At 38.0% G+C, this 24,215-nt stretch overlaps 1 protein-coding gene across 1 annotated transcript in view; it reads right to left on the reverse strand.

The window, feature by feature from the left end:
- Positions 1–7,004: 7,004 nt before the first annotated feature.
- BCKDHB (branched chain keto acid dehydrogenase E1 subunit beta) overlaps positions 7,005–24,215 on the reverse strand; it is a 116,737-nt gene continuing 99,526 nt past the window's right edge. Inside the window, exons 10-11 of the mRNA XM_069011267.1 lie at positions 12,368–12,520; positions 7,005–7,341 (exon numbers count right to left, since the gene is read on the reverse strand). Coding sequence (XP_068867368.1) covers positions 12,380–12,520 — 141 coding nt within the window. The 3' untranslated portion in view covers positions 7,005–7,341; positions 12,368–12,379. The remainder of the gene's footprint in view (positions 7,342–12,367; positions 12,521–24,215) is intronic.

Below are 24,215 nucleotides of genomic sequence, written 5' to 3' on the forward strand. Positions count from 1 at the left end.
TACTTAGTTGAAGGATCTTAAGAATTCATCTATGCATATAGACATATGCTACCAGCACAGTAGAAGAAAATGACTGTAACCTAAGGATTGCTTGTCCTTAAAAATAAAATGAATCAAATTCATTTGGAAAGACACTTTAAATTTCAATCTCATGGAGTCAGATTCATTCAAGAGCAGCCTCACTAATTTCAGTGTGTATATAGACACAGATACAGCAAACATCAGTTTGCTTTTGCAGCTATGCTCCACCGAGATAATTTTAACTGTATTAATAACTTGAACATCCTCCTTCCCAAAACAACAGGATGAATGCAGACAGTTGCTGTGCTGCCACAAAATGACTTTGCAAGAGCAGATGCAGATGAAGCTGAGGGGAGTGAGATGGTGCAGCAACAACAGAAACCCAGACAAATTTGCACAGGGCCTCCCTTGAACCACAGTACTACAGAAGCCGAAGTTTTGGTTAGCAATCCTGACAGCAAAATGCTCAGCGATTTCACTGCTTGTAACACAAGAGGAATCACACATTCTTAGTCAAAAGCTAATTAGATAAAGTGTCATCTCCCAAAGGCTCAAGCTGTGCACATGACAATACCCGGATCACTGCCTGTGTGGGTGTTTCACAGCCCAAGCAGTGAGCTGCTGTAAGTCACCAAAACTGCCTCCACCTGGGGGAGAAGGAACAAGAATGAATGCTGAGGGGTGGGACACGATGGCTGCAGGCACCACAGGCAGGTAGAGATGCACAGTCTGTGATGTCCAGGCTGGCTCCCCCTCCCAAAGGACTGAAGCTGGGACTGTCAGTGGAGCTGGAAGCCTTGGGAGGCTGGGATCACTGGTTGAGGGCAGGCAGGGCTATGACCCTGCTACAAAATGCTAATGCCCGCCTCACACTTCTTCTCCCTCTCACTCTTTATCACCCAGCAGCAGCAGCCGCCACTGCTGTGGTACTCACTCTGTGACCTCCCCGGCCCAGACCCCTTCCTGGGGCAGCAAAGTCTCCCCACACCCAGGAAAGTTGTGGGTTGGTTGTGGCACAGGGCCAAGCCAGGAAGGGAAGGACCAAGGAGGAGGCCAGGGCTTCAGACCGGCTCTGCTTGGCAAGGCTGTTCAACTCCCACTTGCCTCTGCTTCAGTGACCTCTAACTCAAGTGTAACACACCAAATGAGGAACAATGGTTTGGTTTTATTACAATATAGGGTGACAAAAATCACTGCAAAAATTTGAGTGTTGTAGTTGAAGGAGTAACTAGGTTGTTGGCAAAAAGAGAGGGGGGAACTTAACTGAAGAGATGGGTTGGGGTAACTGACAAAAAATCATTTGAGAGGACTAAGTTACAATTATTCTAACCTTGTTCTTAGTCCTTTTTGTTCTCCATGTATTAACATTTGAATGCCAACCTGCTCACACTTTCCTTCCCAAGCTAAATTCTGTTCTGTGAATAAACCACAGGACCAGCTGGTTACAACATGAGATGCCATGAAACCTTCAGAACTGGACTTGAACAAGGCTGCACTTTGTTTCTCCACTGCCTCACAGCTCTCTTGAGAGGCATCTTTGAAAATCCCTGAGGCCAGGCCAGTAGGCACTAGAACATTATCATCACAGCAGACATGATCTTTCTGGGTTTTACAGGATAAAAATATTTCCCCAAACCACTCTAATACGTGACACACACGTCTCAAGCATCTTCTGCTTTGACTTGAGGCACTATCCTGCAGCAGGCTGGATGACAGAGAAAAGCATGCAGCACTATGTTACAGCCTGCTGGAGGCACCTTCTCTGCATCTCTTGCACAAACCATCCAAAAATTTTAAACGTATCTAGGTTTTCCCCTTCCTGCAAACCCCTAGACTAGCAAACAAAGGGTGTGAGACAGCCGAACTGCATGTGGAACACTGTGCACTGCAAATGCAGGCAGGCTTGGAGTCACACAGCGCCTGTCAGGTCCCAGGTCGTCACTGAAAAACCATGCCTAATACCTCCCCTGTGCAGCTGCCACTGAGCCCTGCCTGATGTGCTGCTCCAGACCAGCCAGAGCCCGCTCCCAGCTCACAGACACGAGCGGTGCCGCTGTCACAGCTCTCACAGGGGCGGGGTTCTGCAACCTCTCCTGCCCTGCCCCCAGCCCCACCAAAGGTACCCGGGATCCCGGCACAGCTCCGCACACCCACAGCGTCCTTTGGTAGCCGGACCCTTGGCAGCGGCTGCCTCGAGGCCCTCGGCACAGCTGAGGGGAAGGAGCTGCATCAGCTTTACCCCCCGTCGAGCCCTGGGAAGCCAAGCAAACCACATCTGTGCACAGGGACCTCTCTCTGATCCACAGGTGCATGGATGGAGACGGCAGTGCAGACTGCTCTGCCCACCTCCCCCCGCCCCCGCACCTCCACTAACTCCTTCATCCTCTAGGTTTCCCCCTGGAAACGGCAGGATAAGTCTGGGTCAAGCATAAACAGCTTAATTCATAGTAGGAGCTAACCAGAAAAGCTTTGCCTGGAGGGGGAACAAGTGTGCTTGTCTGCGCTGCTCCATCACCCAGGCTAAGGGGGGGGGTGGCCAACAAAGGCTGTCACTATACATAATCGCCATACTATGAGCACTGTTGTCAGCACAAATCCAAAACACAGCTTCATACTAGCCACAGTGAAGGAAATTAAAGGTACCCCAGCCAAAACCAGCACAGGTGGAAAGGCTGGAAGGAAAGCATCTGCCTGCAGCCCGGGTCGCTTACCTCAGAACTGCCTGGGACTGCTCAAGCCTGGAACTAGCAGTGGCTCAAGCAGGGCTGAGCTCACCAGCGCTGCAAGAAGAGAGCAACCACAGGAGTCACAAATTCAGGCAATTTCTCTTTTCAGCAAGTACTCAGCTGCAAGCAGAATGCAAGTAAACAGGAATGATTTAATTACCATATAAAAGTAATTAATTACACACACAGGAATCAAGAGGGACGCCTTATGAGACACTGGTGGCACATTACTGTCAGTTGTAGAACAGTTAGCCACAGACCTACATGAGCAAGACCAGACACTCTCTTCTGCTCTTAGAGTAGCAGAATTATTTTGGCAGACAGAAATAGGGTTTTAAAACATCACCAAAGACTATAAAGCAATTTCAAAGCAAGTAACATAAAACCAAGACTGGAGTTGCTTTGGTGTTGCCCTTGAAATATGAAAATAGGCAACTGATCAAATTAATTGGTGTTGTTCCTCAAGAGGTTTAGTTCTTTGTGTGAGGGGGCTGGGGATGACTAACATGATCTTAAGTACAGATTAGGCCAGTGCTGCTTGTAGCAGCTGGACTGAGGGCAAGACCATCTTCTTCCAGCTTCTTGCACCACTTAGTGCATGGCCCCAGCATCCACAAACACTTCATGAGCTTCCTCTCCGCTCTTTCCCTTCTGCCAAGAGCGTGGAATGGATAATTTCATCTGAAGTTAAGAATCTAACGTCTGTGTTTGGGCTGTGATCCCATGAGAGCCACAGCCCCTGGAGAATTAGATCCTGCTGCCCACACATTTAGCAATGATGCCCCAGATGACTTCGTGCATGGTGAAAGATGTACCTGAGTAGCAGGTGTGACTGAGGACTGATGGGAGACCTGAACCTTTCCACACAAGCAGCTGAGGGCCAGGCAGGACACCTTAACAGCACCTAATGTGGCACCATGCAGACAACCGAGGCAGACAGTGGAGTCAGTTCAGCCTGCAGAATGAGTCAAGATTACCTTAAAGGAACTTAGTACCAGCTCAACTATTCTGCTCAGCCATACACACCAAGATCTTGACACATTTAGGTGGCTTAATCCTCATCTGAATCCCACACACAGCCTACGGAAAGCAAGAGGACTCATCTCCCATTAACTCACTGCTGTTGCTCATGGCTTTGCTGAAATTGAACCAGGTCCTGCCCACATGTTATCTTCAGATATTCATCAGAAACCTTGTGACTTATGGCAACTAACTCCAGCCAGGTAACAGTTCCAATGCTGGGGTTTTGCTCTAAATTATTCCACCTTGAGGAACTAACAGTCCAGTGCAGCATCAGCCCATCACCTAGGAAACGATTCCTTCACATACAACGTCATGTATCTCACCTTATGTACTTATTGAGGATTTGAGCAATTTATTTGGAAAACCAAGGACTGCATCAGTCTCAGTGCTGGCATTTTATGCAAGCTCACAGAAAAATAGTCAGACATCAGCTATCCAAAGCTCCAGAAAACAACAGGCTCCATTTAGATGCCTGAACGCCAGCACCTATGCTATTTGAGATGCCCTAAGGCACCCAAGATACACATGGGGTTGGCAGATACAACATAGGATGTATGGAAGCAGCAGCTGGAGACATGGAGACCATGCAGGATACCCCAGGGTGTCTCAAATGGTATTTGATGCCAAAGCATAAGCAACCAAACTAAGTTCTAAAAGTCTTGTTTATACTGAAGTCAGCTGTAGCTCTCCCATATTTAATCAACATGTATCTTTCAGAGCAGCTAAGCTGAAAAAGAGCTACAAAAGAATTGCATCCTTATTTCGGGTCTGCTGAAATCTGGCAGAGCTTACAGACTGTGTCAGCTTATTTTGTTATGAACATATAATGCTCACTGAACCCCATGAGCTGCTGTGATAACAATCTCTGCCAGCTTGCTGAATGGATTCCTTTCAGTTGCTGCCTCTGAAGTTATGTGGCTAGAACAGAGCTTCTGCAGTATACCAGTGCACTGGGAACACCGGGCTTTAGCTACGGGAGCAAGAAAGCTGTCTGGAAAGATTAATGGGCTCAGAATTGATTATCAGACCATAGGAGCAGAAGGTCATTGTGTCAAGGCTCCTGGCTACTGCAGGGAGAATGTACTACTGGCTAATCCTCTTATAAGCACATGCACTTCCACGAGGAAGAATACCTTTAATGACTTAAATCCAATTTTTATATAATCAGTGCACTGTTTATTACAGTGAAGTTGTTATGGTGCTACAGCCTTAACTGAGCTAGATGACAGAAGAGGATACAAGTCTTTCATCTGCAGTTAATAAATCTGGGGTCCCATGAAGGTTGTGTATGTCTTTCATAGAATCATAGCATAACTTAGGCTGGAAAAGACCTCTAAGATCATCCGAGTTCAACCATTAACCTGGCGCTACCAAGTGCACCACTAAACCATGTCCCTAATGTCAAATCTACACATCTTTTAAAAACCTCCAGGGATGGTGACTCCCCTACTTCCCTGGGCAGCCTGTTCCAATACTTGACAACCCCTTTGGTGAAGATCTCAGGACTCAACACTAAACTTTGTACCGTAAGTATTTCCCACAATCAGTTTTAAATGAGCATGACTAGATAGATTACTAATTTTCTGGACTATCAGCAAGGAGTAGTGACACGATTTTTCCCTTAGGAGTTACTTAGAGTGAAACAATCATTGCTCAGGTTAAATCTGAGAATATCTAATTAAGAGACCTAAGTAGTTAAAAACCAGAAAATATGACTTGTCTTTGGATTTTATTATTAAGAAACTTAATAAGAAACAGTTATTTGTATGTACCAGCATACATCTTCCTGTCCAATTTAGCACTGTAAGTCATTTTTCCATAACACGCACTTGAAACAGCCTCCATCCTTGAGCACAGGTTATGTGAGTGAATACTGCCATCTAGGCAGGCTTTTGGGAGCAGCACCGATTTTAGAACATCATCCATCTCTGCCAGGGAAAAATACTCTATTACCCAAAACAGAGGAGAAAGGAACAGTTTTTTATACTATTAAAACTGATACAACACCAGTCACCAAAAATACAAAAACTGCCCCTCAACCAGATTGTAGCAGTCCACATTAAGAGCAAATATTTTCTACATGTTTATTAAGAAATATATTGTTCCAATTTTCAATACAGGCAACTTGAACTTAAGCTTTGCACTAAATTAGAAATCATTTTATCTATGAAAACTGCAAATACAAAGTACATTTTATTAAGGCTATTAATTACCAAAGTACATTTTACTAAGGCAGTACTGTAATTGCATCTATTTTATATGCTTTGGAATACAGTAACAGTACATTTTTAGGAGACAGTTACTAAAATATCTGTTGATGTTCTACAAAGACAGAAATAATTTTTAAAACCAGTTTTCTTCATATGACCAAAATAGCTTCCATCCAGCACAAAAAAATATAGAGTATGTAATGCATCTATCTTATTTCAAACAATTAACAAGTTCTATACATCATATTTACAGGAGACTTACAAGATTTGACAACAATCTCATTTTGATTGGACACATTAAGAACTACCTTCATTATCAGTTGTGGGATTCTTTAGGGAATGCACAAACTATGAACACAGAATCTTACACAAAATGGTAGGACCTGAAAAGATAACAATTTAGCACTTTCCATAGATCCACTGATATTCACAGTGAAGTTATCCTCCTCAGCTTCCTCCCTGGTGTGTTTCAGCTATCACTTTGAGGATTGTCCTGAGCAGGTTTGTGTACAAAGGTATTCTTCTTTCTCTCAGAAAGACCCCCCTGAATAATCACAGAAATGTGATTATCTGGCTACTGGCATCCATCTCCTCAACCCCCCCACTCCTTCCCCCATATGAAAAGAAGCAATGCAGCACGAGACTGATTTGTACCGAGAAAAGCAGGCAAAAAGATGAGGAACTGCTTTTTGCATAACTGCTTAGTAGCAGACACATTCCATTTCTAGAGGGAAGGGTATCACAGGAAAGATGTACCAATTAAGCCTCTCACTTACAATAACAAAGCAAAAAAACCCTCCTCCCTTCTCAAGAAAAATGGACTTCCTTTTGCAGAAAATGAAATCAGTATTGGGCACTATTTTGCATGAAGCCACTCAATTGAAACACTAATGCCACCAGTTAAAGCAGGTCTCTATCACACAAGTTGGTCTGGCTGTCTAAGGTTTATTTTGTTGAAAATACAGTCACATTCAAATAACTTCTTTGGGCTTTTCCAAAACAATAGAAAAACTAAGAGACAACATGAGCATAATATATTTTATTGAATAAAATTCTGCTTCTAATATATACACAGTGAAGTCTAGATGTAACTTAGTGAAGCATGGTGATGTGCAATACTCATACAACATCTGGAATATTTTTAAATACATCTGAAACTACTTACTGTAACAATCACCTGCCCATCACTGATTTCATACTTAAGGAAAATTTGAACTTGCTGAAGAACAGCCAAGATGAATATTAAGGATAGCTGAGTTAAAAGAAAAGTCTGCTATGTAAATTCCAAACCCAAAAGATCTGATTAAAGCGTCAAGAGTTTTGAAGGCAGCTTCTGTATTTCCCTGTTGTTCTTCTCTTCTCTGCAGAAAAAGATCACAAAATAAATTAAAAATCTGAAGACCAAAACTAATATCTGCACATTAAACAGACAGCACACTCCAGGGTAACCTTATTTCTTAAATCCGTAATGTTTTAACTTCAAGGTGTATGAACTAAAACAAATTACTACCAATTACTTGCTCATTTTGTTTTAAATACTATATTACATCTTTAAAGCTGTCAGGGTAGACACACAGAAAATAGAAATGCTGCAAATGATACCTAGAGTCAACACACCACTAATTATTGCCATTTAAGCAAAAAATTTTTTGATGAACTATTTTCCCTCCTACTCTAGAATGTTAAGCAAATGTTTTGTATTTTTTTCTACTAGATATACTATCATTCTAGTATTACAGAGAAGAGGGGTCTTGTAAAGAAACTACAGTCAAAACCTTTCCGGTTTAGAGGGATTTTTTTAAAGATAATTTCATTATTGATCTTGCATGAATTCTCAGCAAGATCTGAATCCAAGTGTAGACTTGCAGCAGCCATACTAACAGCATAACTCATTGCTCTAGTAGAGTGGTATCTTATATGTGGACTACTCACTGGTTGTAAATAAGATATGATTCACTGGCCACTTGCATGATTTTAGTCATCCAGCAGGAAAAGATTATAAACCAGGAATGTTGTGTCCTACTCAAGCCTCTGGAGGTTGTTTGTTCTAGTGGGTTACAGTGAGTACATTATTAAGCAGGCAGTCTAGCCTGCCACATTTGTGATTTATGTATTGAAAAAAACTGTTTGTTAGTCTCAGGTTAAAAAGATCTTGCACAGTCTCTCATATCTTACTTATCAAATAGGGAGAGGAATTACAATTTTCCTGTGCTCAAGTTAACCTGTATGAAGCCCTGCCAAATAGCCAGGAGTGCAAGGAAGACACAATTACTAACTAAAGTACCTGCCAGGTCCCTTCCTGTTTCTCAGCACAACCAATTCCAAATGCATGCTTGGAAAGAAAAATAAACTTTAATCAACCCCTCAAGATCCCCTAAAATCACCAAACCTTTAAGCACCAAGATTAAACCTCTCATAAAATAGTTCCACAATGAAGTTCAGTGTGATAACTTTGCATTTTTAGAGACTAAGTTTGTAACAGTAGCAATGGCTCTCCATAAACACACACACTCACACAGAGGTAAACTGTAACCTAGCAAGGAACAGCTTTAAAATTCAGAATTTGAAACAAAACAAAATAAGCAAATGTGGTAGTAAAAGTTGCAAAAGATAACAGAAAAGCACTTAACTATATCCCAATTTTATGTTACAGTCAGCCCTCAACATATTTGTGAATAAGAGTATATTTTATAAAATTTATCACTGTTTTCTTTGGTTTCATGGCTATCTTCTGTTTCTTCTTTTAGGGTTTTTTTCCCCTCCCAAAACAAACAGCCAGACACTGTTCCATTTACCCAGGAAATGTATATCCATCCTAATCTCACTGCCTTTTTTATCTCTATCTGTTTTCCAACTACAGAGAGTTATCTGGAACACAGCTGCCTACCTGGAAGCTATTTCTCTTATAGCTAACATGGCTAAAAATTTTAATAACTGAGAAGCTGCTGAAAGATTAAGACTTTGCTCTTGCCTGTCTCATTGGTGAGGTATACAGGACACATTAACAAACACTGTCTTTGAGCAGGAAATCCATCTGTACTGACAATCTCAAGATAAGCAACTACCTGTGTGTGAGATGCTGTCAACACAGGTTGAATAAAACTAAATGTACATTAAGATAATATTCCTAAGCTTTAGAAATTATTAACCACAGCATCCAGGCTTTTTTTACTCTTCCAGTTCTCTCTCCCATGTCCCACTGGGGGGAAATGGGAGTGGCTGTGTGGGGCTGAGTTGCCAGCTGGGGTAAAAACCACAACACCAGCTTGACCATTTCTGTAACTCAAAAGTCAACCCTACATCCCTCTTCACTACAGGGAACTCCTACCTCCTTTGTCTCTCCAGCAGTAGGACTAGAAGGGGCCCAACTTCTCTAACATCCAGAAGGACTGACTGTGCTCAAATCCACATGAACTGTAAACCACTTCTTAGAACTACACATGAGATGATTTGGAACACATAACCTCATCACTCTGTACCAATGGCAAGTAATAATTGTTACAACGAGTACAAAAAGAAGCAAATGTAAAGCAATCCTTACATTTCTCAGAAACAAAAGCTGGCTACCTTACAGGCCAACTCTGTGGAGTTGACAGGAGAATGGAGATCTATTGCAACTGACTGCAGCTGCAATATGTAAGTATTGCAACTCAAGTATGTAAGACCAACGTGTAGCACACAGAAAAATAAGGGAATACTCTCCTGAAATGTGCCTTACAAGGCACATTAATGTTCTCTGATAGAAAAACACAGAAAAACTTTGAGCAGCTCATTTTGTGACACTAATATCTAGTCACACCAACTGAAAGATGTGGTGCTATGGGCCCGAACATATGGACATTTTGTTAGACAAAGCAGAAAGCAGAGTTTTCTGTGTCTTGACACTGTTTTTCAGACAAGCCCTAACAAACCTGCTCCTTGACATGCTAAATCCACATTTTTTAGCTAACCAATAACCTCCTCTGATATTTGTGTGTGGTCTAGCCCACAAGAGAAATATAAGTATAAATGCAGATGACTTTTCCATGTTTTAGACCAGGTTTAGTGTGGACTTCCAGTGTGGAAACCAGATTATGCACAAATTCGATGCAATCTCAGAACCCATTTTTTCAGCTTGTATCTCCCTCAGTTTACCATCCTCTAGAGGAACAGAGGGTTAACTAAGTCTCTGAACCACCAAATGCCCTCAGTTTGTATCCCTTTTCTTACAGAGGTAACAATATTTGGTCCTTTGGTTTCCTTTGAAAAGTAACAGATCAGAACGTACCTAGCATAACCCAGTAACTTGCCTCAAAGAACACATACAACCAAGACATTCTCTTTAGGAAAGATTCTATGATTTTGTTATAGAGGTGCCAAACAAAAAAAGGAAGTAAGTCTTTAATGAGTTTACTTCAATCCAGATAAAAGACAAGGACAACTGTAATAAAAAAGAGAGCACTAACTATATATCCTACAAAAAAAGATGACAGGTCAGAAAACAGCTTTAGTTTTAATTCCAAGGAAATGAGGTGCATTAAGAACTGCATCACCAGCCAGTCAAGGGAGGGAATTGTCCCGCTCTGCCTGGACTGGTGAGGCCTTGTCTCGAGTGCTGGGGGCAGTTTTGGGCACCACAGTGTAAGAAAGACATTAAACTGTTAGAGAGTGTCCAAAGGAGGGCAAAAATTATGGTGAAAGGCCCTGAGGGGAAGCCATATGAGGAGTGGCTGAGGTCACTTGGTCTGTTCAGCCTGGAGGAGACTGAGGGGAGACCTCATTGCAGTTACAACTTCCTCATGAGGGGAAAAGGAGGGCCAGACCCTGATCTCTTCACTCTCATGATAAGGCAGGACTCAAGAAAACAGCATGAAGCTGAGTCAGGGGAGGTTTAGGTTGGATATCAGGGGAAGATTTTTCACCCAGAGGGTAGTTTGAAACTGGAACAGGCTCCTTAGAGAAGTGATCACTGCAGCAAGCCTGACAGAGATCAAGAGGCATTTGGACAACACTCTCAGGCATATGATGTGATCCTTGGGTTGTCTTCCACAGGGCCAGGAGCTGGACTCAATAATCCTGATGGCTCCCTTCCAATTCAGCATATTCTGTGATTCTAAGAAATGCTCTGATATGTCAGTAACAAGTGATTTTTGAGCAAAGTAGAACTACATTACATTTTGGAGACACTGCCTCACTGGTAGCAATCCCATGTCTCATAAAGGTGCTCCACTATCAGCTATTGAGGGAAACAGAGTGCCAAAAAGTCTCCTGAAAGTAACTATGCATATAAAGGAAATTAACACTATGGTATTGGCAACCTTCTATCCATGGCTCTAAAATAAATTCACAGTTTAATGAAGAGGTAAAATGGACAGAAGATAGTGCCCCTAATATAGGGCCCACCTTGGCCCTCCTGTCTTTGGTGTCAACAGCTAAAAATCCCCTGCCTGCCCATTACAGAATCTCCCAGTTCCATAGGAAAACAGGCCTGTTGTTTCCTTCTTTTCTTTCTATTTCCCACGTACAAGATCCATCAAGACTGTATCTCAAAAACTAGGTTACTTTGTTCAATTAAAGGAAGCAGAGAATACATTGTGTTAACACATTTTCTAAACTGTTAAACTTGGTCATTAAACACCAGAACTTCTCCCACAGCCATGCACAATCCTAAATCCTGGTCAGCCACCCCACAGTCAAATGCCACTTAGTATAATATTATACTGAAACAAAAGATATTACAGACTGTGAAAAACAGACACAGAAACATATATTACTTCACAGTCTTGGTACTCTGCAAACAGAAATCTTCAAGCATGATCAAATTTACACTGAACAACAAAAAGAAAAATTATTTTTAGAATAAATATATTGAATACTAGTACTTCAACAGGACTGTAAGACACTACAGATGCTTCACATATTTTCAATGATTTGTGTATGTTTACAATATAGAGCAAATATTCAGGGTAAATTGGGTGTTATTAGTACCTTGCAGGACTACAGGCCACCCTGAGGAGTGAAAAATTATAAAATTTAACACTGGGGTTTGCCTATGAAGTAACTCTTGAGTATTCTAATAGAGATGAAAATATATTCTCTGCATGAGTATTCCTTTCATCCTTCACTTTATACTCTTTTCACTTCTCAGGATTCAAGACATTTAATTTTCAGATTGATTAAGCAAGGTAATTAATTTTAAACACTGATTTCAATTGCAGTACTCAAAAATATTCAGATGCCTTTAAGACTGAAGGCCCAAAGCCATAAGAAGCAATTCTTACTATAAATAACTAAATAAACTAGTTGTAAATAAACTAAATAAATGAGTAGTACTATAGCCCCAAACCTCGCAGTCATCCTGTCAGAATCTTTACAGGTAATCTGTCAGTATAAGATGCTATTTCTCACCTGTACTACTGCTCAGTAGTTAATCATTTTTCTAAGAGCATCATAGCATTTCCATTTGTCTGGGATGTAGAAAGGCTCAAAGATGTGAGGGAAGGGAGTGTCATAGCCACATACTCTTGAAATAGGAGCTTCTAAATTCAAAAAGCATTCCTCCTGTTAACAGAAATACAGAACAAATGTTAGCGAGGACATTATTTTCAGGAGTCTTGCATCACAAATTGAGGTCAAATGACCTTTGCCAGAGTGACAGTCCTGGAAACTCAAAACTTCTATTTATATCACTGAATAAGTAGTCATAACCAGAATAGTGCTTCCTTTTGTCCAAAGGTCCTTATTAAAATAACAACTTTTATTAATGTTATTTTCATTCTCTACATGTGTGCTGCATTAAATCATAGACAGGTTATATTTAGTACATCTGCTGTACATCCAGATAACTGCTGCCAAGAAACAAATATTTTAGGAACAAAGGAGTAAGAGTCTTTTTCCTGTACCACTTTTAAACATATAGAAAAATTATAACATCGAAGAGTGCATATGGCTTTTTGGATACAAGAACATCATATTCAAACTTCTTTGAACTCTTAGATTATTAAGGCTCTGTCTAAGCATTAAGCAGTTATGAAAATTAAGTGGATTTGCATATCTCCAACCTTTGAGTCAAATCCATGTTCTACCCAAAACCCCACAACTTGTGTTCTACTTGGAGATCAGATTTGATAACGACTGTGAGAGTTTCATTACTTGACCTAAAATGGCACAAAATATTACACATACCACATTAATTTGAAAGTAACCTGTAAATATGTAACACTACCAGCCTTAATAACCAAATAAATAGTGGAGTTTCAATGTTCTTACTCTCAAGTACCAGAATGATGGCATGGACCACAAAAATCTTCAAGAAGTAGATGTAGAAATAACAGCCAGACCAAACTGATATTGATGCTAATTATCAGCTCCCTTTCTCCACATATTTTTAGCATAGGTATTTGCTTTCCAAAGCAGACAAATGAAGTGATAAAATGTGTCTCCTCCTGGTCTCTCCTTTATGGAGTGCAGCAACTGAGACATCCTGGCCAAGTTCCCCTGTACTTGGCTCAGCAAAATGGAAGATGAAGTATTATCTACTGGTCCTTTTCTGCCAGGCCCATGAGGAAAATAGTTAAAAAGCTATGCTTCTCTACAAAAGAGGACTAAGTATTTTCTCAGACTGATGAACTGTTCTGAATGCACGTTGCCTTGCAGTCCATGTCAGCCTAACTCTACTTAGTGTGCTTTTTACACATCACAATATTTGGCAGTATAGAAGGTACTGGTAACACACAGAGACCACAACCTTTCACTCCAGCATTGTGAAGTGTTTTTTTCTGGACAAGGAATGGAAGTAAAAAGTTCAAGAAGTTGTGTGATTGCACACAGTATCAATTACACTTAATAGTGAATTAATTATCTTAGAAAACTTCACAGTCTGAGTAGGTCTGAGGTAAAATATATACGCAAACAATACAAATATTTTTGAGATCCATTTCCAGGCACTTCTTTCTTTGTAAAGAAAAAGCTTCACATTAGTACAAAATCCTGGGAAGTAGAGTGTAATAAATCCTTTATATGTCCATGAGGTAGATCATGATGTCCTACTCCAACCTGCTGGCAAGGGTAATTTTGATACTGAAGAGACCTTGATTCCCATGTTGTAACTGACCAGTAAGACAAGGCAATAGTTTTTGGACCATCCCAAAACCGACCGCCCAATCCACCTGTCAGGTTGCATTACATGAAAGCAGGCAAGTATATTCTAGATCTACAGGTTCCCAGACCTGCACTGCTGTTTTCAAGTACCCAACACAGACCACTATCTAAGATACAGACCATTTAAACAAACTGATCTCTTTCAAGGAAAGACCTTAGAAAAAAACTTTAAAGGTAAATGGTTTTGGAAGTAAAGTAGTAGGCATGGAATTTCTGATTCAGTATAAAGTGTTTTAGACTCAGTTTTGAAAATCTGTATGAAAAAGTCACTCATTTAGCAGGATATCCCTGTCTTCCAAAACTCGATTAAAGTAAAAAATTATTGTTTTGTTAGAAAAATAAGTGTTTACAAAAGCAACAGATATAGTTACTAGTTCAATATATCTAAATTTTTCTTACTGTAAAAAAATCAAAACATTAAATTGCTGTTCTTCTTGCTCTGCTTCCTAACTGCAGAGGCCAAATTCTGGCCTCAGTTATTCAATATGACCTTTGCCAATTTTCCTTCATTTGCCTGATTTTCACTTAAAGCTTCCTGGAAAACACATTATTATATTAGTATATAAAGGCATTATAATTGATCACATAATTCCATCTCAACATGTGATGCTTAATACACACTAAGATTTTTCAAAACAAGAGCACAGATCCCAGTAAAAATCTGTTCTTGAAATTCACAGCAATCAGTCAAAAGCATCACACACACAACACTTGAAAACAGTCACACGCCTTGACTTTTAGAATAGGAGCTAAAACCAAGGACTTGCTGGATGTTGCATAATTGTATGAGAAATGGATCCCCCAGTACTTGGTACAGTCAATGTATTTTCCCAGATTACAGTATCCTAACATGCTAATACAGAAAACTTTTTCCAAGTTTATTTTACCTTTATTTAAAAGTATATTTTACTTTTATCAGAGATTCAGGTACGCATTGCTAAATAAGGGTTCTGATTGAAAAACTCTTAAAAATGTTTGAGTGAGAACATTTATAGAGATATTCAGTTGTACAAAAACGATAAAATAAGAAAACAAGTCCATTATTGGGCATTACTGAAAGAAAACATTACTCATCCATCTGGAATGTATGGAAAAACAAAGCAATCTCATCGGCCATTTGGAGGAAGTGCTTTTAGGCATCTGGACAAGAACAAAATAGTTAAAAGAGCTTTTTGCTCCAGCCTGTCCTTCCTCTGAAGGGAATCTCTACAATTCCACAGTCATAGTAAACAAACCTTCAAATGCAAACAGCTTGGTAAGCACGAACAGGTAATTAAATGAGACTATTTATGCATAGCTAGCAAATCAGACAAATTCAAACTCAGTCTTTCCCCCTATTATAGTCTTTCTTTACTTCCATATTTTTTGGATCTATTTCATTTTTCCCCTCTAGCTGGCATGGATTAAAATCAGTAAACAGGTGGGGGTTTTTTGTTTTTTTTTTTTTTAGTTTTCATTTCTACTGGTGTGTAGAATACTTCCTAAGTGAGAAAGCTTTCCTTTAAAAATAATTTCTGCCACATCCTCGGGGTCTCTTCCACACTATTTTTATTTTGCAGTATATAAAGGTATTATAATTGATCACATTTTGCAGTACCCCAAAATATCAACAGCTCCTAAAATGTCAGATGACTACTATATGAGACCACTGATTTTACAACTCCTTTTTCAGTATAGGAATTTAATTTCTGAAGGATAATAAAAAAAAGTCTATATTAAAGACTAATAAAAATACAAAGAGTTGGACAGAAATTTTGATACTTATTTTGGTATTATAGCTATTCTAATAAAAAGAAGACTAAACATAAAGTCCGTTACACAAGACAAACCGTAGGAACATTCTTCATGCAAGAGTACTCATATTTTTGCCGACAATAACTACAAAATTTAGACTCAGGAATTCATGTGACAGGTTGCAAAAGTTTAATTAAATTGTGGTCAGTTCTGCTGACTAGAACTCTGAATTTTGCCATTTCATTTACAGATTATAAAATTTTAAAAATCACATACATAATTGAAGAACTTTCAGAGGGAAAACTTATTGCATCAGTTTCACTTTCTATTCTGGATTTTTATTCAGATTTATTTATGTTGTTGCCATAAACTAAAATATGGGGTTTAAACAGTTAAGGAAATTTATTTTAGATCACTTTGTTGATGATTGTTACATGTATATTATCTATTACTTCCCCACATGGATTTGCAACTGTAAATTACCTATTGTAAAAATAAAATGAAACCTACTATAGGTTAATAATGAACACGACAATCTCATTTACAATAAAACATATTTTTTAACTCTTAGCTTAGATGGATTTTCAAAAGAAGCTTTCCAAAGAGGTTGTCAATCAAGCCCCATTTTAGAAAACGTGGATTTCACGCAGTAAAGCTGACACTAAGTAAAGATTAAAGGTCTTTTTCTTTGGTTTCTGCTCAAAAATAATGTCTAATTTGAAAAATTTACTTGCAATAACAGAAAAGTCAAGCATCTGCAGTTTTCATATGATTCTCAATAATAGTACAGTACTTTCCTTTACAGCTGCAAGCACCAAATGCTACACATTTTAAACATAATTTGCTTTGACAACATATATATGTCACATTCCTAAGAACAGTTGCTTCTATGTGCTACATAAGTACTATACAATACACCCAAAAGATATTTTCAAGTTGAGATATGTGTAAAGAGAGAGATATATATTCTTTCTTTAGAGGAACTTTTTTTTTATTCCAAAAGCTTAGCCATTCTCGTCTTAAAATATTTTTATAAATCTTTTCCTGATAGTTACAACAGTGACAGAATTTTTCCTCAGAGACCTCTGCAGTTATATGTTGCAAACTTTTAACTCCTATCAAAGGTTTTTCTCCTTTTCAAGTCACTTTAAGACTATCTATTTATAACTTAGCACAGACTAGTAATGATCCATTTTGTCACCAATTCTTTGAATTTATGTAATTAATATCTTGTCAAATACAGAAAAATAGTTCACTGCTAAAATTATTTCTCTTAAAATTGCCAAAAGAGATCATATTTTTACTTAGAAAATACTTCTGTAATTATAAAATAAAGAAGAATTTGGGGGGGGGGGGGGGGGGGGAGGGGGAACTCTGTTCTGTGTAATGCATTGCGTTGTTACCATTAAAAAGCAATTAATTGCAAATATTGTCTTTACTGTAATAAATCCCCTGAAACAGTACTTACAGAATAAGTCAAATTTACTATAGAAAAGATAAAGTGTTATAACATAAAATGAACAATTCCTACACAGGCTTGAAGAATGCCTTCAAATTTCATTTCAGCCAGCTTCGAAAATGAATAGAACAATCTTTAATAACCCAATACATGACTGCTATGGTCTGCCAAATTTTCCTTATCAAGTTAGCAACAGAACCACTCCAACAAATATACACAGCAAGAGCATTAACTTGAAGCTGTTGGAATTAGAGCCTTGGTCAGTGGCTTAGTTGTCTTGGTGGCAGAACTGCACAAAGAAATCAGCACCACATTCCCAAGGTATTTACAATACAAAACAAAAAAACCCCACTAACCAAACAAACCCAAAACTTTATTTATGTCAGATAGATTATCTTTTCAACAAGGAGGAAAATGAATAAAAAGCAATTTTTATTTCTTCACAACCTATCCTACATTTTATGCAAAAAGGCAAAGACTGTATAAAAATTTTACACATTTAAACTGCCTCTGGTAGAATCTAGAAAATACAGTCAATTCAGAAGAACACAGACAGAAACTAAATTCTTCCCAGTAAATGTATAATTTGCATTGTCTGGGGTATGAGCAGCCAGCACAGTTCTTCTCCATGAAATAAATGGCACAAGACAGATACACTCAACAGGATGTGGCCTGACTTTTCAGGTTATGGAATAGGCTACTTTAAGTGAACAAAAAAAATGTCTTTTGGCAAGTCAGGTTTTTGATAATTAATTGCAATCCACTAGATGATCACTTCTCACCTTTATGCTACAAATAGTAGAAATACTATTTTTCCTAAGCAATTATTGCTACATCACAGCTGAAACAATCTAAGGTCTTTCCTAAATTGCATATGCTATATGTTAGAAGTTGTTCCTCTGTATAGCAGCAAACCACCTTACAGCAAATTCACTACACATTATGTTATTCTCTAGGATATTCCAAGTTTCCTGTGCACTTTCTTCAGTGGCAATTACAAACATTTGCACCGGGACCCGCATATTTTCTAAAACCATGCCCAAAGCCCCAGAGCTAGAATGATTTCCCAGGCCCATGAGTATTTGAACTTGCTTTATTTAGCTGCTTGGCATGACTCATCTGTTCAGTAAATGATCCTGCAAACTGCTACATGTACGATAATATGGCTGAATAATCCAAGGGAATCAATGGAGCTAAAGTGCCTGCATAAAATTATTCTTACGTGAAAATGTTTGCAGATCACAGGTCATTTTTCTGCATGAATGAGCAGTTGTGCTGCACAAAAAACACTTGTTAAGCTTTTCAGTAAAGATTAACCTACTTCTAATTACTTCCTCCCTTTTATTAACAAAGTTAGAAATATGCTACCAATATAATCAGACTTTATACTTTTCAATCATCATTTATCACCTACCATTCTAATTACTTATTTCAGTATTTTGTAAAAACATCTTCTGGTTAAGCTCAGCATGACAAAAGTGACTGGAAGGATTTGCTGCTAAGAGTTTTAAGAGTCAGTGAGTGGTATTTTTATTTTTACAGCTGTTGAGGCAGCTGAGAGATTATTGCAAAGACAGCCTTGTCAGTCTACATATCCGGCACAGTAAAATTTGCATAGAAGTTACTTTGCTCAACACACACACACACACACACTAATGAACTTCAAAGGAAATGCAATTTCAGCTGCTGTTATGAAACAATTTAAACCAGCACATTTCCCTTCTTATAGCAAAGCATTTGCATTTTGGGACAGCACAGTGAGAATGATGCTGTCACTGTGACTGTCACCAAATCCTTCTCCAGGGCAAACCCACAGCTTGGCCAGGCAGCCAGGGAGAGACAAGTACAAAGGAACTACCCTGTCCTCTCATGAAAAGGCTGGGACTTACCTACTATCTTTCCAGAAATTTTTACATGGTCACCTTTGCAAAACAGGCTCAGAGCAGATAGGATTATTAGATTACTTGACACAAAGATATAAGGAATTTTATAGTGTATTCTTTAAACCAAGACGTCATTTTACTTATAAATTTTATTTTATCAGAAGCTGCTTGATGGTTCGAGTCCTCAGCTAGAAGAATTTAGTGAAAAGCTTCAAGTGAATAATAAATATTCTCTCATATAAACGCAAAATTAACAGTTAAGAAAGCTGACTGGTGAGAATACAGAGGTAATTTTTATTCTACAGAAAAAGTGTAAAAAGCTGGAGAAAAATGTAATGAGGTTTTAACATAAAGGTTTATGCAAAAAAATACTCAGAAACATTAAATTAATTATATTGGAGACTGAGCTTTGGGGTACAGACTAACCTAAAAAGCATGAAATAATTATTTTACCAAATTTCTTACAGTAATTAGATTTTCTTCTTTCCTAGAGAGGTGCAATTTTTTATAGTTTTGATCATTCTACACTTCATTTCCTAAATTACTATTCAAGCAGGCTACATTGATATTCCAGTGTAATGAAAAATTGCTAACAAAAAAACGAAAACAAGACCTCTAAGAAAGTAAGAAATTAATACTTCATTAATTTTTGCAGCTATAAATAGTCAATGCAACTCTGTTACAAGAGACCAAGAAACGGGCTGCAAATGAAACACTTTTATTTTAAAATGTTTAGTAAGAGCATAAATAGTTAGAGTTACATCTCTTAATTTAAAAACTGGTCCAAAAATGAAGACATATTTCAGAAGCTATGAAATTTTGAGTTTCTTTTATGCCAGAACAAACAGTTCAAAATTATTGCCCTGATTTTGAAGAGTCAATGAAATGCATGTATAAAAACAAATGCGTGGGATCTGTGACATATCCAGCAATATTACACACAGAAACACAGATAACAGAATTAATTATTTTTACACAAGAGAGAAACATAACAGTAGATGTCAAATGTATATTTTAGGAGTCTCACTGAAGTTTTCATTGGATTAAGCCCAAGTATTTAACTTGGTCTATATTTTAGAACTGATTGTTTAGATAAATTTCATACTTAAAATGGTTATGTGAACTTTACTTTTATACTAAAGCATTTACACAATTTTAATTTTCACTCTACTAATGAACTTACTGCTTTAAAGTAAAAACTATAAATCTTTTACATAACCTAAACTGTCTTCCACCAATGTTATCAATTGTACAGTGAAATTTCTTAATGAAGAAACAAAGTAGAATACCTACACAGCTGCCTTAGTTACTGTGAAGCGCCTCATAATTTTCTTTTCAGTTTGTTAGCACTCAGCATACAATTGCCATGAGTGAAATGTAAAAATACCTCCAAAAATAAAACTGCAATACAGTTTAAACTGAGATTTTCTTTTCCCCCTGTGTCTACTAAACAGTATTTTAAAAAAAATGTATTCCTCATGTAAATATTTGAGAGAAAGTCTCAGTTTATTCACTAACTAAAATTTTTGCCGATCTCAATCCATCAGGACTCTACAGGACGAGATATCTCTAAGAAATGGCATTCAATAGGATAATATATAAAACCACAATATCATAAATACAAAATAGAACTATAGTACAAATGGACATTGATTTACTATTTACAAGGATTGATTTTATGAAGCTAATTATTAAACAGCAATCCTACTTCACATCTGCCCTAAAAAAAAAAAAAACCACCAGTATTATATTAAGGCGGGATTGTTTGAGAATTAGTGCTCCCTATGTCAGATTCTTTTTTTCAATATTTAGCATAATTCTTGAAGCACATTGGGCTTCTTGTTTCATCCAGTATCCAGTACTGCAATTGTACAGCAGCATAAACTCTAGCCTCTTGCAATCACAGAGACTGTGATACATGACATGCAACAGGAAGCATAAAGGGAGAAACCAAAATGTAGAATTCTGTGAAAGTCTGAGCTTTTATTTAGGTCCATTTCCTTTGCTAGTGGCCAAACTCACCATTGCTTGAATCAGATTTCCTGTTACCTAAAGCCACTACTGATGTCAGAAGTCAGGGATTAGGTGCACTGACACTGATGTTCTCTTCCAGCTGGGCAACCACAAAATCAAAACACATTTTTAAACAATTATCCAGTCATGGAAATTCCTGTGCCCACCAGCCCACACATCTGATTTCCTCTTAATAAATGAGACCACCAGGCCATGCACAGCTAAAGTTGGGGCTTTTTCTCCAAACTTCTGAGAAAGTGTAAGAATACAACACTTGGCAAGGTCTCAGAACTGAAGTCGTGTCTCTGCCATCACAGAGGGCCACAGTTTCTATCACAAATTGATCATATTTAACTGTATTGTACTCTACTGTGGTGATAATGCTGTAATGTGGTTATTGGCTTTTTTTATCCACACTCTTTCTCTATGACAGGTCATCTTGAAACTCTTTTTCTAATTTCAAGCTATTGATTTCAGATTCCTTCATATATAATTTTTCCCCAGTATTACTTTAGCAAACACTTTTCTGTTGGTTACCTTTGCTATTTTTCCAGTAAATTTATGAACAGGACTTACATTCATTTAGTCTTCCTTTTGACAGTGAGAAGAAGGCAGGCACCATTAAGCTCTTTTCACAGAGCAGGCTCTCCACAGCTTCTGATGACCCTAGAAGCTCCTGACTCACATCATCTGGTTTCAATACTTTTTTAAAAAAACTAGTTCACCATACCACTGTTTTCTACAACAAAGTAAGTCCTTACTATTTCTACCATAAGGGCTTCTCCAAACTAACCTCTCTTTTTATCCAACTGCATGACACACAATTGAGCCAAAGGTAACTGATAACACCAGCTTTTCCTCTTCTGCCCAACTAATCATTTATAAGCTTATGCTAAAAAAAAGTTAGTAGTTCCTAGCCATGTAGAAACTCTACTTCTGAGACCCTCAATATCAGGCAGGTTCATTATAGGATTCTAATTTTTACTGTATCAATAATAGATGGACTTTGTGACTTAAAAATTCTGGGGTTTGTAACTAAGAAACTACAACAGTGTTAAGATCCAACCAAGTCTTAAAATATGCTACTCTTTACAACTTGGTAATATTTTTGAGAGCCCACCATACAACAATCCCCAAATCAAATACCTTGCAGTTCTTGTACTGACAAGATTTTGTAAGGTCAGGATCTAATCTGTTAGGTTAGTCTGGCACAATCTACACTCACTGTATAAAGCCCAGCAAATTCACTGGCACAATCTACACTCACTGTATAAAGCCCAGCAAATTCACTGACAAATTAAGTTTTGAAAACATCAGGCTGACAACATTTTTATCAGAGCACAATAACAGAAGAAAATTAGTACTTCATGCTTTTAGGAGGGAATTCATAGCTATGAAGACAGAAAAACAATATTCACAAAAATCCAGATGGTACAGAAGTTATTATGGGGCTTTTCTCACTGTTTTTGGTGAGATTTTTCACTTGTCAGATGGTAGAAACACAGTCAACCAATCCTGCTAACAACTGTAAGAACAAAACCTGCAGACACTGCTGACATGGGTTCAGATTGCTAAAGATCCAGTTTAAGTGTTTGACATTGTACTTTTTCTTGATCAAGACAAGAAACATACTCTCAAATGTCTTCTTTTGTGGTTGACTTAAAAAATAAAGTTCACATGTAACATTATTTCCATGGTTTGTATCTCTATGAATTCAGGGATACTCCAGAAATTATGGGGTTTGTTGGCTGCATAGTTTCCTATCCATTGTAAAATCAATATCTGAATGCTCTACAAAAATAGAGGTTTAAGCATCTTTCTCTGAACAGTATATAATTTTTTAAGGCATTTCCACTTATTTCAGTGATCACCACAAATTATATGGAGAAAGAAAAGCTTAGCTTGTAGCGGTTAATAAACAACTTCAGCCTAGAAGACCCAGTGACTAAACAAATCAATGGCTGAGATTTGCTGTAGCACAGTGACCACAGCAGGCTGAAATTCAGGTTGCTGCTTTGCAGTTTTTTTATTGAATACAATGGTTTCCTTTATTCAAACATCTTTTGAAAGTCTTCTTAATTATTTGATATAACTTTTCTAAATGATTACAGCTGTTTTCAAGACTTCTTTCTTTCTGTTTTCCCCCCAACTAAAGACTCAGAGGTAAAACAGTCAGTTCTGTGTAATTCATTGGTTTGTTACCATTAAAAATCAAGTAATGCTATTTATGTTCTTGAAAGGGAGACAATTTTAGGAGACAATCAACAGAATCTCTAGTTCTCAGGCACTGCTAAAAAGTTTCAAATCTCTTCATAGGAAGATTTACTCTAAAATGAAATGCACCATCCTTTGATTATTTTAATCCTTATTGACTATAAACAAGGCTTGTACTGCATAGATTAGAGATGCAACTTTTAGATCACTCCCAACTGAGTAATTATGAAGAAAAACTCAAATCTATGCCACTTCATTGCAGTGTCCTTACATAGGTAGTTGCAGAGATGAGACAAATATTCACAATTAAATGGAGTTCTTGCAGAAGCTAGACCACTACAAAATCTGTAGTACCCAGTAAGAGTGTCCATCAAAAACAGTGAAAGAGACAATGCTACTTGAAAAATTGATCCATATTTCTCTCCCTTTTCAGTCCTTATCCACTGCCAAAGGTGGTAATATCTTTATGGACATAAAATACAGGACAACACATATTGTCAGTACACAGATAGTGAAATGCCTTCAGATCTTTCAAGTTTCTCAACCACCTGGAATTCAAAGTTGGTATAATATTCAGCTTTACATGTGAATGAAGATTGCAGGTAATCAAACATAAAAGAAAAAAAAATGCCATTCATTAGGCAACTTCTGAAGTTGCTCCTATAATTTGGGTAAACCCATTGGCTTCTCAAAACATCTAAATCCAGATATAATGTTACATATAGTATTTAGAACCAAATGTTTCCCCCCAGTAGCTCAAAACTCCATATGAAAATGGGCTAAGTTCAGATCT

Source organism: Aphelocoma coerulescens, chromosome 3, assembly GCF_041296385.1.
Source record: "Aphelocoma coerulescens isolate FSJ_1873_10779 chromosome 3, UR_Acoe_1.0, whole genome shotgun sequence".
NCBI classification, from domain to species: domain Eukaryota; kingdom Metazoa; phylum Chordata; class Aves; order Passeriformes; family Corvidae; genus Aphelocoma; species Aphelocoma coerulescens.